Genomic DNA, 13,544 nt, shown 5'->3' with positions numbered 1-13,544 from the left:
ACAGTATCTCTCTGCTCTGAGATGTGTCTGCAATCTTCCAAAAGGAAAATGTAAAGTTTTACAGTTACTGAGACAAAATATATGCCACTAGGCTTCACTGTTGTGATTCTCGCTCAGTGTTTTTACTCAGCTTTGTCATTCTTGTCGGCTCGATGATGCTTATGAGGCCTTCATGTGGTGTCGGAACAAAACCACGAGCTAACTCAGATTAAGGAAGCGACAAAAAAAACGGAGAGAGACTGGACTTAGTATGATGCCAAATTGCGAAAACCGCGGGTGGCATATTTGTATGCTGCTTGATTTCTAAATTAAAATGACAGCTACCAAAACCTGCTGTTGCGGAAGGACAAGCCGCATTTTAAACACCCACCCGCAGAAATGAGAAGTGACGAGGGACACCTGAAGGCGGCACAAGGAGTAGTAAAGATGGCGGAGAACAGCGGCACAGACCCCAGTGTGGATGCCAACGTAGATAAAAATGCTGCTCAAGACGGGACCATGATTGTGGTCACTGTCAAAACCCCGAAAGATAAAGAGGAAATTGTGATTTCGGAGGATTCTTCAGTCGCTCAGGTACGCGTACCTCACATATTTTCTTCACATCTGGCAATGGGAGTAACGCTACGAGTCTGCCCTGAGTTAGCCTGGCTAACTTTACGTTACGTTACCGTTAGCCGAGCATTAAGAACTAACGTCGGCGTCAGGTTACTGTCTGGAAAATAACGCCAACTTCAAATAATGACGGCTGTTTCTCGTCACGATGACTGGTCATTTTCCTTCAGGTGTTTATCAGTTTATCTTATCATGTTTTCCGGACTAGACCGATTAACGTCACATTGAGTAGACTGAAGTTAAGGTAGCATCAGAGCTAACGCTAAGGTTTTATGTGTGGGGTATTGCGACAGTCAAGTGCGTTACGTTATCAAAGTTAAAATAACATCAAAGCAAAGTTGCTTTTGGTAACCCAAATGTCGTGTTGAAGCAGCGCTGAAGCTTGTTTGTTATATTCAGATAGTTTATAGTCACTTGGCCACTAAACGTCAAGTCAGTGGAGCAGGTCACTCGCCTCTTATCTCGACGGGAGGGAGGGCTGATTCCTGACTGACATCAGCTTACAGTGTGATAGAGATCCACATGGTTACCTTTGCCTTGAAACACTGTGCAGAGCCTTGCTTCATTTTTACCCCTCTTTTAACCCATTCATCCAGTTTAAACAAGAGATATCCAAGAGGTTCAAAGCCACGCAGGAGCAGCTGGTGTTGATTTTCGCTGGAAAGATCCTGAAGGATGGGGATACTTTAAACCAGCATGGCATCAAAGACGGACTCACTGTTCATCTCGTCATCAAGACCGCTCACAAGTATGTGGAACAGACACAAAAAGAAATCTAGTGGTTATGGGGGAAAAAAGAAACATGCCTGTTAAAGTCTGATCTTATGTCTCTCCAGATCCACGGCTGGTAGTGCATCTCCGACGACGAGCTCCGGTGCTGCCACGCCACAAGCCAGCAGCAGTAGCCGCACCAGCCCCGCTGCAGCTTCCAGCACAGGGGGTGGCGCAGGCGTGACACCAGCACAGCCAGCTAATATACTGAGTAAGGATTTGCACACATATTATTTCAGGTTCTGTTTTTCACATTGCAGTGAGGCCTATTTTCTCCTAATTACCATCTGTGAAGTGATACTTAGATTGTCAAGACTGTAAACTAGATCCCATCACATCAGTTTCACTGTCATCTTCCCTAACCTGTGCTCCTTTATGCCATAAATAAAAGTGGGCGTAGGGGCGTGGATCACCAGAGGCCCCGCAATATAATATTGTCATGATACTTAAGTTATAGTGTGACAGTATTGAGGTTTTAAACATTTTGTGATATCCTGAGTATTGTGGTAACATGTATTACAATAAATTACAATTTATTACCTTATTTCACCTGCAAATTATGTCCCCAAGGGAAAAGTTTGTCAGCATCTGTTTTATCTAACAAGATAAAGTTTTCATTCGCTTCATCTCACTTCAGTCATTTTTTGATTGCAGCGAAATGGGATTTTCAAGCAGACAGACTGACCAGCACTGTCATAAATGTTGCATAGATTCTTGATGATACAATTTTGATACTTGGCAGCCATGTATTGATACAATATTGCTACACAAAACATTGCAATACTGTGCTGTATCATTGCAACACCTAGGCTGGCCCCCAGCAACACGCGCTCACACACACACACACACACACACACACACATTTACACATAACTGCCAGTAACTAATCTCCAGCGTTGCCCATCCTCAGGTGGGCTCGGCGACCTCTCCGCTCTGTCAGGCCTGGGTATGGGGTCGTCCAACTTCATGGAGCTGCAGCAGCAGATGCAGAGACAGTTGATGTCCAACCCAGAGATGCTGTCTCAAATCATGGAGAACCCGCTTGTGCAGAACATGATGTCCAACCCGGACCTGATGAGGCAGATGTTTGTGGGCAATCCTCAGATGCAGCAGCTCATGGAGCGCAACCCTGAGATCTCCCACATGCTGAATAACCCTGAGCTCATGAGACAGGTGAGCGCAGAGCTTCTCTTTAGGTCAGTGTTGGAGCTCATAATTATTTCATCACCATTTCATTTTTTTTGAGTCTGTGATTCAGAGGTTGCATGTTTTGTCCTCTCCCCTCCCTTTCCCTTGTACTTGCAGCTGATCGTGCTGCTGTCATTTATAATTTCTGTGTGGGTCTTGTTTTTTGCCTTTGTACTTCTCTATTGTTCATGGCTGTCCTAGGGATAAAAGAATATTTGTTTAATCTATTGTTTTTTCTGCTTCTCTGGATTCTTATGTTCCTGACTCTTGGCTTGTTGTCAATTTTGGGGATTTGTACGCATGCTGCTCCACTTGTGCTGTTTGTCTTGTTTCATTTCAAGCAATATTTAGGGAAGTAAAATTCAGCTACTCATATTAAATGTACAATTACATTCAGCATTCAAGTATGGCACCAGTCCTATTAGCGTTAGCAGAGGATAATCCACAGCTCCTAAGCATTGATTGTTTTTCCCGACATTTATTTATCCAGAGAAGTTTAACTGGTTTACTTGATAATTTTGCTCATGTTGTTGCAAAGATTCACACCCAGGTGTGGGAGCAGCACAGATTTTGCCAGCAAGTGTAGGCTTCAATGTAATGGCTATCCAGTTAGATACCTGCTTCTCTAACCTCTAGGCTACTGCAGCTCTCATTGTTTTTGTTATCTTAATCTTCTTTTGCTTCAACAGACTATGGAGTTGGCAAGGAACCCAGCAATGATGCAAGAGATGATGCGTAACCAGGACCGGGCGCTTAGCAACCTTGAGAGCATCCCTGGGGGTTATAATGCTCTACGGAGAATGTACACAGACATCCAGGAGCCTATGTTCAGTGCTGCTAGGGAACAGGTGGGTTAGAGCTGCCTGTTTTTTCTGTCTTTGTTTATATCATTTCTTGTGAGTCAATTCTGAAGGCAAAAGTTGAACCAAAAAGTACTTTTGTATCAAGCTATTCTTGTAAAGCACGGTCATTCCCATGTGTCATAGTTTGGAAACAACCCGTTCTCCGCCTTGGGGAGTAACGCAGACAGCTCTGGAGCACAGCCGTCCAGAACAGAGAATAGAGAGCCGCTACCAAACCCATGGGGACCCCCAGCAACATCAGCATCAGAGAATCGAGCAACAGGCACCTCTACGTCATCCACCTCCACAGGAGGCACTGCCCCCAACCTCTCAAACCCCCTGGGTATCAATGCCATGGGCCTTGGCAATGGTAAATGCTTCTCAGCTAATATGGAATATTGCGTGATCCTCACTACTGGAGGTTCTGCAGTTTTCTGATGAGTAAATCAGTGTCATTGCAGTCTGCTTAATCACTGACTAGTTTCCTCAGTACTATTCACACGGTCTCACACAACACCATGAAACAGAGTTTTAAAGTCACAGTAAAAAGAAAAATGAGCAGAATAGGAAACGGACAGCATGTTATCTCATTCTCCTGATCATATCATACACATATTTCACCATAATATTTGGCATTTTGGCATTTTGTTGTTTCAGAAAGTTCATACTCAATTTCCTCTGTCTAGGTGTCTTCAGTAGCCCTGGTATGCAGAGCCTGATGCAGCAGCTCACAGAAAATCCACAGCTGATGCAGAATATAATGTCAGCGCCATACATGCGCAGCGCAGTGCAATCAATGGCACAAAACCCAGACCTGGCGTCACAGGTTTGCACAATTTTTTTGTTTGTTTTATTTTTATTTTTGTATATTTCACAACAAAGAACAATTATTTGCTGGGTTGATTAAGTGGTGTCAGGAGGGAGAGGGCTTCATTCACGTTTTTTAAACAATTTGTGTCACATGTTCCTTCATACTCCACAGGCCTTGCTGAACAACCCACTATTTGCTGGTAACCCCCAGTTACAGGAGCAAATGAGAAGTCAACTTCCTTTTTTTCTCCAGCAGGTTAGCTTTCTCACACTGATCCTTTTTTCTAGTGGCACCCTGCGATTTCTTAAGTTAGTAATTTGAAGTGAGCTATGTAGTGTGAAACTCATCAATTTATTCATATTGATGAGTTTCAGTGATTGAGCATTAATAATGACAATGACAAAGATAGTACTCCAACCACTAATGAAATTCTAATAATGTACTGTAATATGAAACAGTTATAAAATAGGAACTTATCTAGCACCAAAATGGCATACAGACATCAAAGCAAAAAATAAAAGTCAGTAGAGAGGAAAATGGATAAAATTAATGGTCTAAAATGTTTTTAAAGGTCTATACAGAAGTAATATACAGATGTGTTTATATTTATCTTGAATGGGAAAAAAGGTTTTGATTAGATTACACCTGTGTGTTGTTTGTCATTAAACAGATGCAGAATCCTGAAGCCCAGTCTGTGCTGACCAACCCTAGAGCCATGCAGGCCCTCATGCAGATCCAGCAAGGCCTGCAGACCTTACAGGCGGAGGCCCCAGGCCTCATGCCCAGGTTTGTCCACCAGCCACATCACTCACCTGTCTGCTCAAAGTCAAATACCGTCATAGATTAATATGTCAGAGCCAACAGAATCAGCAGGTGTAAAACAAACCAGCCACCTCTAAATACAACATACAAAAAAACAAACCTGAAAATTTTAGCAAACAAACTAAACTGCTGTAACTGGGGTTCCAAGAGTCACTGCAAAGTAAAGACCCCCTAAATAACAGTGAGAAAGGGCTCCATCTAGAGAAAGCAGCTTTGACAAACTTTAGACAGTTGGCTTTGTTAACATTTGGCTGAGAGGATGTGGGCTGCTGAACAGGAGCATGTGGTTTACTGTTTACCTCTCTCTACCACTTGGAGCCGCCAGCATGCCAGATTGCCTACTGTAGCTTTGATTTTCAGCTTGATACAAAAAGATCTAGTAATTTTTGAAGAAGTAGTAGATCAAATAACAAAAATTATGATACCGATAGCTCACAAAAACAAATATTTGTGGTGATCATTGTACCGTTTTATCATGGACTTTGTAAGTCATAGAATCTATTAAGTGAGAATGTGTAGAAACCCTGTAAAATGCTGTACATGTTTGCAGAGAATGTTTTTTTTTTTTTTGTCAAATGAAAAAAAAAATGACAAACTTCTTTCTTCTCCCCCAGCATGATTCCCACAGGTCTGCCTGTAGTTCCTCCCACCACAGGGGGCAGTGTGCCTCAAGAGAACCCTCCTGCCTCAGCACCAGGGTCCACTCCCTCTCAGCAACAGCAGCAGTTCATGCAGCAGATGTTACAGATGTTTGTGGGTGGAGAGCCACCAGTAAGTGTCTTCTGCCGGTCTTAACTTTGTATTTGTCAGAGTCATGGCATTACATCCTCAGTAACCAAGGTTTGACTGATTGTCTTTTGTGACATTTCCATCAGATAGTTAACATGCAGTTAAAGTAATTTTTGTTTTGAAAGTGGGCGTGTGGCTTGAACACACCAGTTGAGATCCAGTACATTTCTAAACATTTTGATACTTTCCAGGTTTATAAATAAGTAAATAATGAATGAATGAATAAATAAATAATACAGAAAGTATGTAACATACTCCTTGGGTTATTACTCTTGTTGAAGGAATAGTAGTCCAAATAAGTTAAAGTGATAGCTGATGTTTGCCAGCACAAGACGAAGGCAGCCGCTTGGCAAACAAATTTTTTTTTTTATGCTGTATGTTTTAGTCAAGAATATCTGACTTTGCACCAACACATTTCCTCACAATTAAAAATCATCAGGGCACAGATAAGATTACAACAGGATGTGTGGCACAGTATTGATTAATATCATAGCTGTATTAAGTAAATAAACCGATTGTGATAGGATTATAATTAGAAGTGCAAATGTTATGTACAAATGATAGATCAGTTGGTATAATGAAAAGGCAGACATGTTTAGAAAGCCATGGGGGGGAAAAAGTCAAGTTTAGTTGTTGCCATTTGAACCATTATCCAAATCTCCACAGTGTCCAAAAATTTCCAGCATTTTTGATGTTCAGTATCTGAGTTTGTTCCTCGTCTCCTTCCCAGTCTCAGACCCCTGAGGTTCGGTTCCATCAGCAGCTAGACCAGCTCAACGCCATGGGCTTCATCAACCGTGAGGCCAATTTGCAGGCACTCATCGCTACAGGAGGAGACATCAACGCTGCCATTGAGAGACTGCTGGGCTCTCAGCCCTCCTAACTCAACTCAGCCCCCCTCAGCTCACTGTGGGGGTGTTGGGGGTGGAAAAAAATGACAAAGAGAAGGGGAAGCGGGATTCTGGGGGTGAAGTTTGAAGACTGGTAGGGTTGAGGGCTGGGATGGGAGATCAGAAAAATAAACGAACACTGTCCTTGATCACATGCAAGTCAGCAACCCTCAAACGGACTCAGTGGAATTCCAGTCACTTCTAATCTCTTCAGCAGATCTGTGAACGATAGGAAAATATAGACAGGCAGGTTGGGAGGTCTTAGTGGGAGAGGGCGAGGGATAGTGTTGCCGGTTTCAGTCCCTAACAGAAATGGTCCTGTGCTAATGCTGTGCAATGACAATATCGCTGTGAAACGCCGCCGCAACTAACGCCGCCACCATCGCCGTGTTACTCCCGCCAGCGAAGCCTGAGATGATTTCTGACATGACGAGTGCTCATTCATTGGACATCTGCATGAGGGTACCAAGGAATTAACACATAATTTTTAACATTGTATTTAGGTGGTGACTTAGAGTTTTCAAAAGTGCGATTTGAACTGGAGTGATGTTGCTGTTGTTTGGAAGACTCACTCTGCTCTCTGTCTGGAGAACGTGCTTGTTTTTTCATCACTTTTTTTTTTCTTCTGTATCCTTAATTCTGCCTGATTGACTAGTATTTATTGCAAGAGTTGTTGAAATTATCCACTGTCTCTTCCCTTACATTTCTGGATATTTTGTCTTTTGTTTTGTTTTCTTCCCAAAGTCTAGGGTTGGAATAATGTTTGTATAGTCCTCACAGCTGCCTAAGATTTTTTTTTTTTTTTTGGGAGGGAGGGGGGGGTCGTCAGGTTGATTTTTCAGGTTGAGAGACTAGTAAGGTAGTTCATCAACCCTGCAATAACTATATATAAATATATATATATATATTATCAACAATCTGTTGTAATGATCAGTTGAGGCTCTTACGGAGTAGACAATGTGAAAAAATATCGGTGAAATGTTTTTAAACTGATTAAAAATGAAAAGATGAATCCTTTTACCTTAACAATGTTGTGTATTTTCATACAAGCAGTGTAGTGCCTAAATATATCGCATTGGCTTCAGCAATACATGGCAAAATTATCTATCAAATCTCATGGTAGCTGTTTGCTCATATCTAATTTTTTTTCTGATCTGTTTCCCCCTTAATCCAATTCATTATTTCGAATACCAGCCCTCAAAGGAAATCAGTTCAGCTCTGCCTTTTTTTTTTTTTTTTTGGACTCCATTCTCTCTATCTTGCTGAGTAATACCCTTTTAAAAATCTGAAGTATGTATGAATAATTTATTGTTAGTTGAAATTGGGAAGGTGTGCTATTTAATTCTTGCTTGGCGTATCGATGTAGACCTGCAGTGTGCGTTGCCTTGAGGTAGTAAAACAGAGTGGCCTATGACGGATTGCTTGCTTCTTCCAGTGATATCTGTATGGTCTGACAAGTATATTACTACTCCTCAGAGATCAAAATAAATGTTTATACACACTGTGGCTTGGAGGAACGCGCTACTGCTGTGCACATTTTGTGGGCGGATGTGTTGGTCGCTGACCCTCATCGCTGGTGCAATCGTGTGTCACATGAAAGAGTGGTCTCAGACACTACAGCAATAATAAACTTGACATGCGCATTATGTCACACTTTTCCAAACTGTAAGTGCTTCACAGGACAAATTTTTCAATGGATACATACAATTAAAGTGCATGAAAAGGGAAACAGGTACACATCAATATAAAAGAAACCACAAAAATTAAATTATAGATAAAAAGTACAAGTGGTATCATTTCCTAAATCTATTACACTACTCACAAAAAGTTAGGGATATTCGGCTTTCGGGTGAAATTTCAGGATGAACCTAAAATGCATTATAACCTTTACAGGTGAACTTAATGTGACCTTCTGTAAACTTTTGAATGCACATGTCCAACTTTTCAGTGTTTCAGTACTTTTTGCACAAGTTGCTGTTCTCTAACAAGGAGTTTAACGGCAAAATTCACATCAGGTGTCTGATGCTCCAGCTCATCGAGGTCGTATCATTAGGGAACGGCTGCTGGAGACTGGGGTACCTCAAATGGAGTGGCCTGCACTTTCTCAGACCTGAATCCCATAGAAAACCTATGGGATCAGCTGAGTCGCCGTGTAGAGGCTCAGAGCTCTGTACCCCAGAACCTCAATGTCCTGAGGGCCGCCCTTCAAGAAGAGTGGGATGCCATGCCTCAGCAGACAATAAGTCGACTTGTGAACAACATGAGACGTCGTTGTCAAGCTGTAATTGATGCTCAAGGGCACATGACAAGTTATTGACACTGACATTTTTTGTTGTGGTATATCCACCACTGTTGTTGGCTTTTGTTTCAAGAAATTGTTTGAGATGAGGAAATCACCAGTGTATGCTTCTACTTAAATGCCCTACTTTCATGATATAATATCACTGTAGCGTGAACTTTTTACATTTTCCATAAATTTCACCCAAAAGCCAAATATCCCTAACTTTTTGTGAGTAGTGTATTTAAATCAATTTGCACTAGTGGAGTTTGCAATCCAGTTAAAAATCAGGGCTTCAGAGAGATTTGTAAACTACAACTCCCAGAATGCACTGCGAATGTATCCGTAAAGGGAAGAAAACATCAGCTGACTTGATTGTAGTTGGAGCTGAGTTGAGGAGGTTGTGTGAGGATTTATCGGCAGAGTTACAGCTTTTAGGCTTTAGGTTTCCGTAACGTAATAACAGGTTAGTGAATAGACAGCCATGTTACGACCAAAGGCGCTGACACAGGTGCTCAGCCAGGCCAACACCAGCGGCGTCCAAAGCACACTGTGAGTACTGCCAGCTAGCAGGCTAGCTCGATGCGGCTAGCTCACCAAGCTAGACACACACAGCCTAACAGTTCAGTCACTTTTTTTTTTTTTTACAAACACGGAAATTTTGTACCATTGACTGCTTCTCCTGATGAGTCAAGTTTTCTCCAGAATGATCTTGTAAAACTGGTCAGCCGTGGCATACTCGTCAAAGTGTTAGCTTGGTGTATCCTAAATGAAAAATGAGGGGGAAAAAATCAACTTAATTTCTATCGTACTAACGTTAGGTGACCGTCTCAAGGCCAACCAACCAACCAACAGTGTGAATAAAAAAAAAAAATAAAAAAAAAAAGGAATTATTGTGACTTTACATAGACTTTTATTTTGTAAAAGCCTTATATTCGTAGCTGCAACTTTAGCTAGCTTGCGTTTCTTTGAGACTTGCCCTGCGTTCCAATACCCATACTACCATACTATTTAGTAGGGGAAAAAAGAATTAGTATGTCCCAATACATACTAAACTACATACTTTGTAAGGGCAGCTGCAGTACATACTAAAAGTAAAAAGTATAAGTATGCGATTTGGAACGCAGGGTGGGTTTTCATCCTTGGCCAAACATTCAAGGGACCAATGAATTTTATGCTTAAGTCTGCTGATGCTGATGAAAGCATAAAATAATAAATTCAGTTTATATGGGTGAGAGTTAAAGCTTGACTAAAAACATGTCACATGCCAGGCTGCTGGGTGATTAAATGAAATCCTGTGCTCTCTGTTTCCCCCAGATTACTGAATAACGAAGGCTCGCTTCTTGCCTACTCGGGGTACGGGGACACGGACGCCCGGGTGACAGCTGCTATTGCCAGCAACATCTGGGCAGCCTACGACAAGAACGGCCATCAAGCCTTCAATGAAGACAAACTCAAATTCATCTTGATGGATTGTATGGTAAGAGCTGCAACACCTCTGCTGGGATGACATGTTTATCTCCCACTTTGGTACTATCACAGTACTTTGGTGTTGATTTGATATGCATTGCGACCCTACAAGTATTGCGATACTTGCAGTATTACAATTTGTTGTGTCTTTTGTTTTTTGCATTATCCTCTAGTTTGTGGATGTAAAGTTTAATGAGGCTGTGATCATCTTAAAGGTGACATTGGGTCATTTTATACAGTGACGTCAAGATCTAAAAAATGTCCTCACTACTATGAGATGTCTACTATAGGGCTAACATCATCACACATGAATCAAATGTTGCTCACTAAATCCACAGTTGTGTCAGCTTTCCAGCCAAACCCAATTTATACAACTCCAAGGCTGTTAAGGCCCCAGCATGCAGAAATGCACAGTTTTAGAATATCATGCATCCATTTGTACTGCATGCAAAAAACTGCATGGTTTGTGCTCCAGATTGCGTGGGATTAGCATAAAACGTGCATGTTTGCAAAGGGGAGAGCTGTAGGTGCCCAGAGAACCCATTTTCATTTAGATATCTGAAGGTCAAAGGTCAAGGGACACCTTTGAAAATAGCCATGCTATATTTTCTGTCGCCCTAATTTAGCCTAACTTTGGAGTGATATTTATCCACCACAAAAGCCTAATTAATAAAAAAAAAATTCAATCAAAAAATCTTAAAAAGAATAGCAATACTTAAGTGAATAATTTTCTCCCCATTCCTATGCAGCACTATCATTTTGGACATCTTTGCAGTGGTTTATTCTCCAGCACATGCTGGTGTGTGTTGTGAGAAGGATTTGGGCTATCTTATCCCCAGTTTGACAGAAGGATCCTCTTTTCTTTTCAGGAGGGCAGGGTGGCCATCACACGGGTTGCCAACCTGCTCCTGTGCATGTACGCCAAAGAGACAGTGGGCTTTGGAATGCTTAAAGCAAAGGTGAGACCTTTACAAACTTTGGGTTTCACACCTTTTCCATCATCGCTGAAGTGTGCAGTGTAATACAGCAAATACAACACAACAAATGAACTTCAAGCTGTTTCACTATCAACTTGGGTCAAATATGTTCACTTTTCAGTAGATATACGTCAATATAAAATAAATGAGCAGTTAATCACTGAAATTAGCTGTGTATATAATAAATAGGGGCTGCCAACATTCAAGATTTTTTTCCTTCAAAGGCTTTTTGGACCTGCAAGCAAAAAGTTTTAATAAGAGTTTGAAATAATGGAAAATTTTAAAAAATCGCAGAGTTTCTACTACCATGCATGTGTTAAAGACTTTGAATCATATTTCAAAATCAATTCCAGTAAGCGACCAGCTCCAGCTTTATCCTGAGCAGTTTGCTTATCTAAAGATCCTATGAAATGGACTCTAACCGGTAGAATATCAAAAACACAGTTTTATTTGAAGGGATAGGTGGATGAGAGATAAAGTTTAAAGATTTATAAAGTTTTTTATTGGTTGAAATTTTAATTTACTCCCACTAGTGCAGGATGATGTCACTATTTAAGTAACTGATTTACAGCAAGTAAAAGTCATGTGAGTGACTTTAATAGTGAACCTGCTACTATAACAATGATGGTAAATGTCGTAACTACTGAACACACAGTGTCACAAAACAAGACGGAGCTGCTTGCTTGACTTAACAAGTAAACTAACCACGTGGTGATCATTACCTGAGGAAATACTGCATTTATATCTCCCCTAAAATTCCTCAGCTGGCCTAGGTGTGACAGTATTAACCTAGTTATGGCAATATATACTTCCATTTCAGACTTGTCATTGAAGCTCATATTCAGAGCATATTTTAGAGGGAAATCAGTCATTGTAACAGCATTCACACTGGTTAACAGCAGAAAGCCCCTTAGAAGTCACATTTGGAGAGGTCTGGCTGTAGAGACAGGCATACATAAGGGCAAAGGCTTAACAAGACAATCTGATTACTGCCTTTAACACCGTGCTGCTGTACATCCATTGTTATATCCGTTCTGTCCGTGTTGTATTTGCAGGCAGAAGCCCTGGTGCAGTACCTGGAGGAACCTTTGACCCAAGTGGCAGCTTCATAGGGAAAATCAGGCTGAAGCTCCCAAGTTTTGGCTCTGTCTGACTTGCCAAGAAAGCGTGGTGTCATCCAGTTTATACATGGAGTACTGTGACATTCTGTGTGTTTGCATCGTATACATGGGTATCTGAGTGAGTGAGGGTGTGTGGTTGTGTGTGCAGAATGTGTGTATTTATAATCAGGCTATCAATACTAATCCTGTGTATGGGTTCCTAACTGTTTGTCCCCCCCTGTTGCTCCATTCACTTCAAAAGTCCAAACAGTATGTCGGCGGCAAGTCTGTATTTAGAGCTGCTGAAGTGATTCCACTCTCAACTGGTGCAATGATCAATTCAGTCAACTGCAGCTTTATTTCAGATATGCTGATCATATTTAGCAGTACAGAGAATATTTTGAATCCTTTAAGGGGGTAAAGACATGTAAAGTGTAAGGAAATTTATTCAGTTGAAGTTTTTTTTCACTGGTAAGACAAGATCAATGGCTATTTTTTGTTTCAAACTTGTATAATAAACAATTTGTGGATTGATATTCACAACTTGATTTGTTTGTTAAGATCTTTATTGTCACTTAATGGTACACGACCTGCATACATGGAAGTGAAACATCTCAGCAACATAAAGCAAGCAACACACCACAAAATGCCATTAAAAGAAACAGTAGTGATAAATATTGTTAAGTGCATTAAGAAATTACTTCATCAGTCCTATAGGAAGAGAGAAAGTGGTAGGTTTAGTGTGGGCCAGTTCAGATCAATTCAATTCAATTCATTTTTTTTTTTTACATTGGTAAAGACAAACTCATACATCAGTTAGGATTTTCATCAGCTCAGTCTTACGTTACATGCTGTCACATTTATTCCAGTGGCAAGCCAGCTCGGTATATAAACAAATGTCCTGTCATCGAGGTACATTCAATCTCTGCAAAAGCCAAAGTGTCCATCGCTGTTGACCCTGAGCATGGCTGAACCTCTGCCTTTTTGTGGGCAT

At 41.1% G+C, this 13,544-nt stretch overlaps 2 protein-coding genes across 2 annotated transcripts; both read left to right on the top strand.

Annotated features, from left to right (window-relative positions):
• The first annotated feature begins 387 nt into the window (after positions 1 to 387).
• ubqln4 (ubiquilin 4) lies at positions 388 to 8,236 on the top strand. Its single transcript, XM_030072894.1, has 11 exons — positions 388 to 573; positions 1,209 to 1,360; positions 1,449 to 1,594; positions 2,294 to 2,556; positions 3,261 to 3,419; positions 3,558 to 3,783; positions 4,100 to 4,239; positions 4,396 to 4,479; positions 4,895 to 5,010; positions 5,661 to 5,817; positions 6,566 to 8,236. The coding sequence occupies exons 1-11, from the start codon at positions 427 to 429 to the stop codon at positions 6,716 to 6,718; spliced, it is 1,743 nt and encodes a 580-aa protein (XP_029928754.1). The 5' UTR covers positions 388 to 426; the 3' UTR covers positions 6,719 to 8,236.
• A 1,101-nt stretch (positions 8,237 to 9,337) lies between these two features.
• lamtor2 (late endosomal/lysosomal adaptor, MAPK and MTOR activator 2) lies at positions 9,338 to 13,096 on the top strand. The gene is made up of 4 exons (XM_030072806.1): positions 9,338 to 9,555; positions 10,321 to 10,483; positions 11,343 to 11,432; positions 12,506 to 13,096. The coding sequence occupies exons 1-4, from the start codon at positions 9,488 to 9,490 to the stop codon at positions 12,560 to 12,562; spliced, it is 378 nt and encodes a 125-aa protein (XP_029928666.1). The 5' UTR covers positions 9,338 to 9,487; the 3' UTR covers positions 12,563 to 13,096.
• Positions 13,097 to 13,544: the final 448 nt, after the last annotated feature.

This window comes from Myripristis murdjan, chromosome 16, assembly GCF_902150065.1.
Source record: "Myripristis murdjan chromosome 16, fMyrMur1.1, whole genome shotgun sequence".
Classification (NCBI taxonomy): Eukaryota; Metazoa; Chordata; class Actinopteri; order Holocentriformes; family Holocentridae; genus Myripristis; species Myripristis murdjan.
Note: the sequence above shows the minus strand (reverse complement) of the source record. Positions and strands in the feature narration are given on the sequence as shown.

Bases quoted from the DNA above. Each gene is read 5' to 3' on its own strand.
- lamtor2 (XM_030072806.1), top strand. From the start codon at position 9,488: ATGTTACGACCAAAGGCGCTGACACAGGTGCTCAGCCAGGCCAACACC. The intron at 9,556-10,320 runs GTGAGTACTGCC...TGTTTCCCCCAG, and splicing joins AGCGGCGTCCAAAGCACACT to ATTACTGAATAACGAAGGCT. The intron at 11,433-12,505 runs GTGAGACCTTTA...TTGTATTTGCAG, and splicing joins TTGGAATGCTTAAAGCAAAG to GCAGAAGCCCTGGTGCAGTA.
- ubqln4 (XM_030072894.1), top strand. From the start codon at position 427: ATGGCGGAGAACAGCGGCACAGACCCCAGTGTGGATGCCAACGTAGAT. The intron at 3,420-3,557 runs GTGGGTTAGAGC...CATGTGTCATAG, and splicing joins TCAGTGCTGCTAGGGAACAG to TTTGGAAACAACCCGTTCTC. The intron at 4,480-4,894 runs GTTAGCTTTCTC...GTCATTAAACAG, and splicing joins TTCCTTTTTTTCTCCAGCAG to ATGCAGAATCCTGAAGCCCA.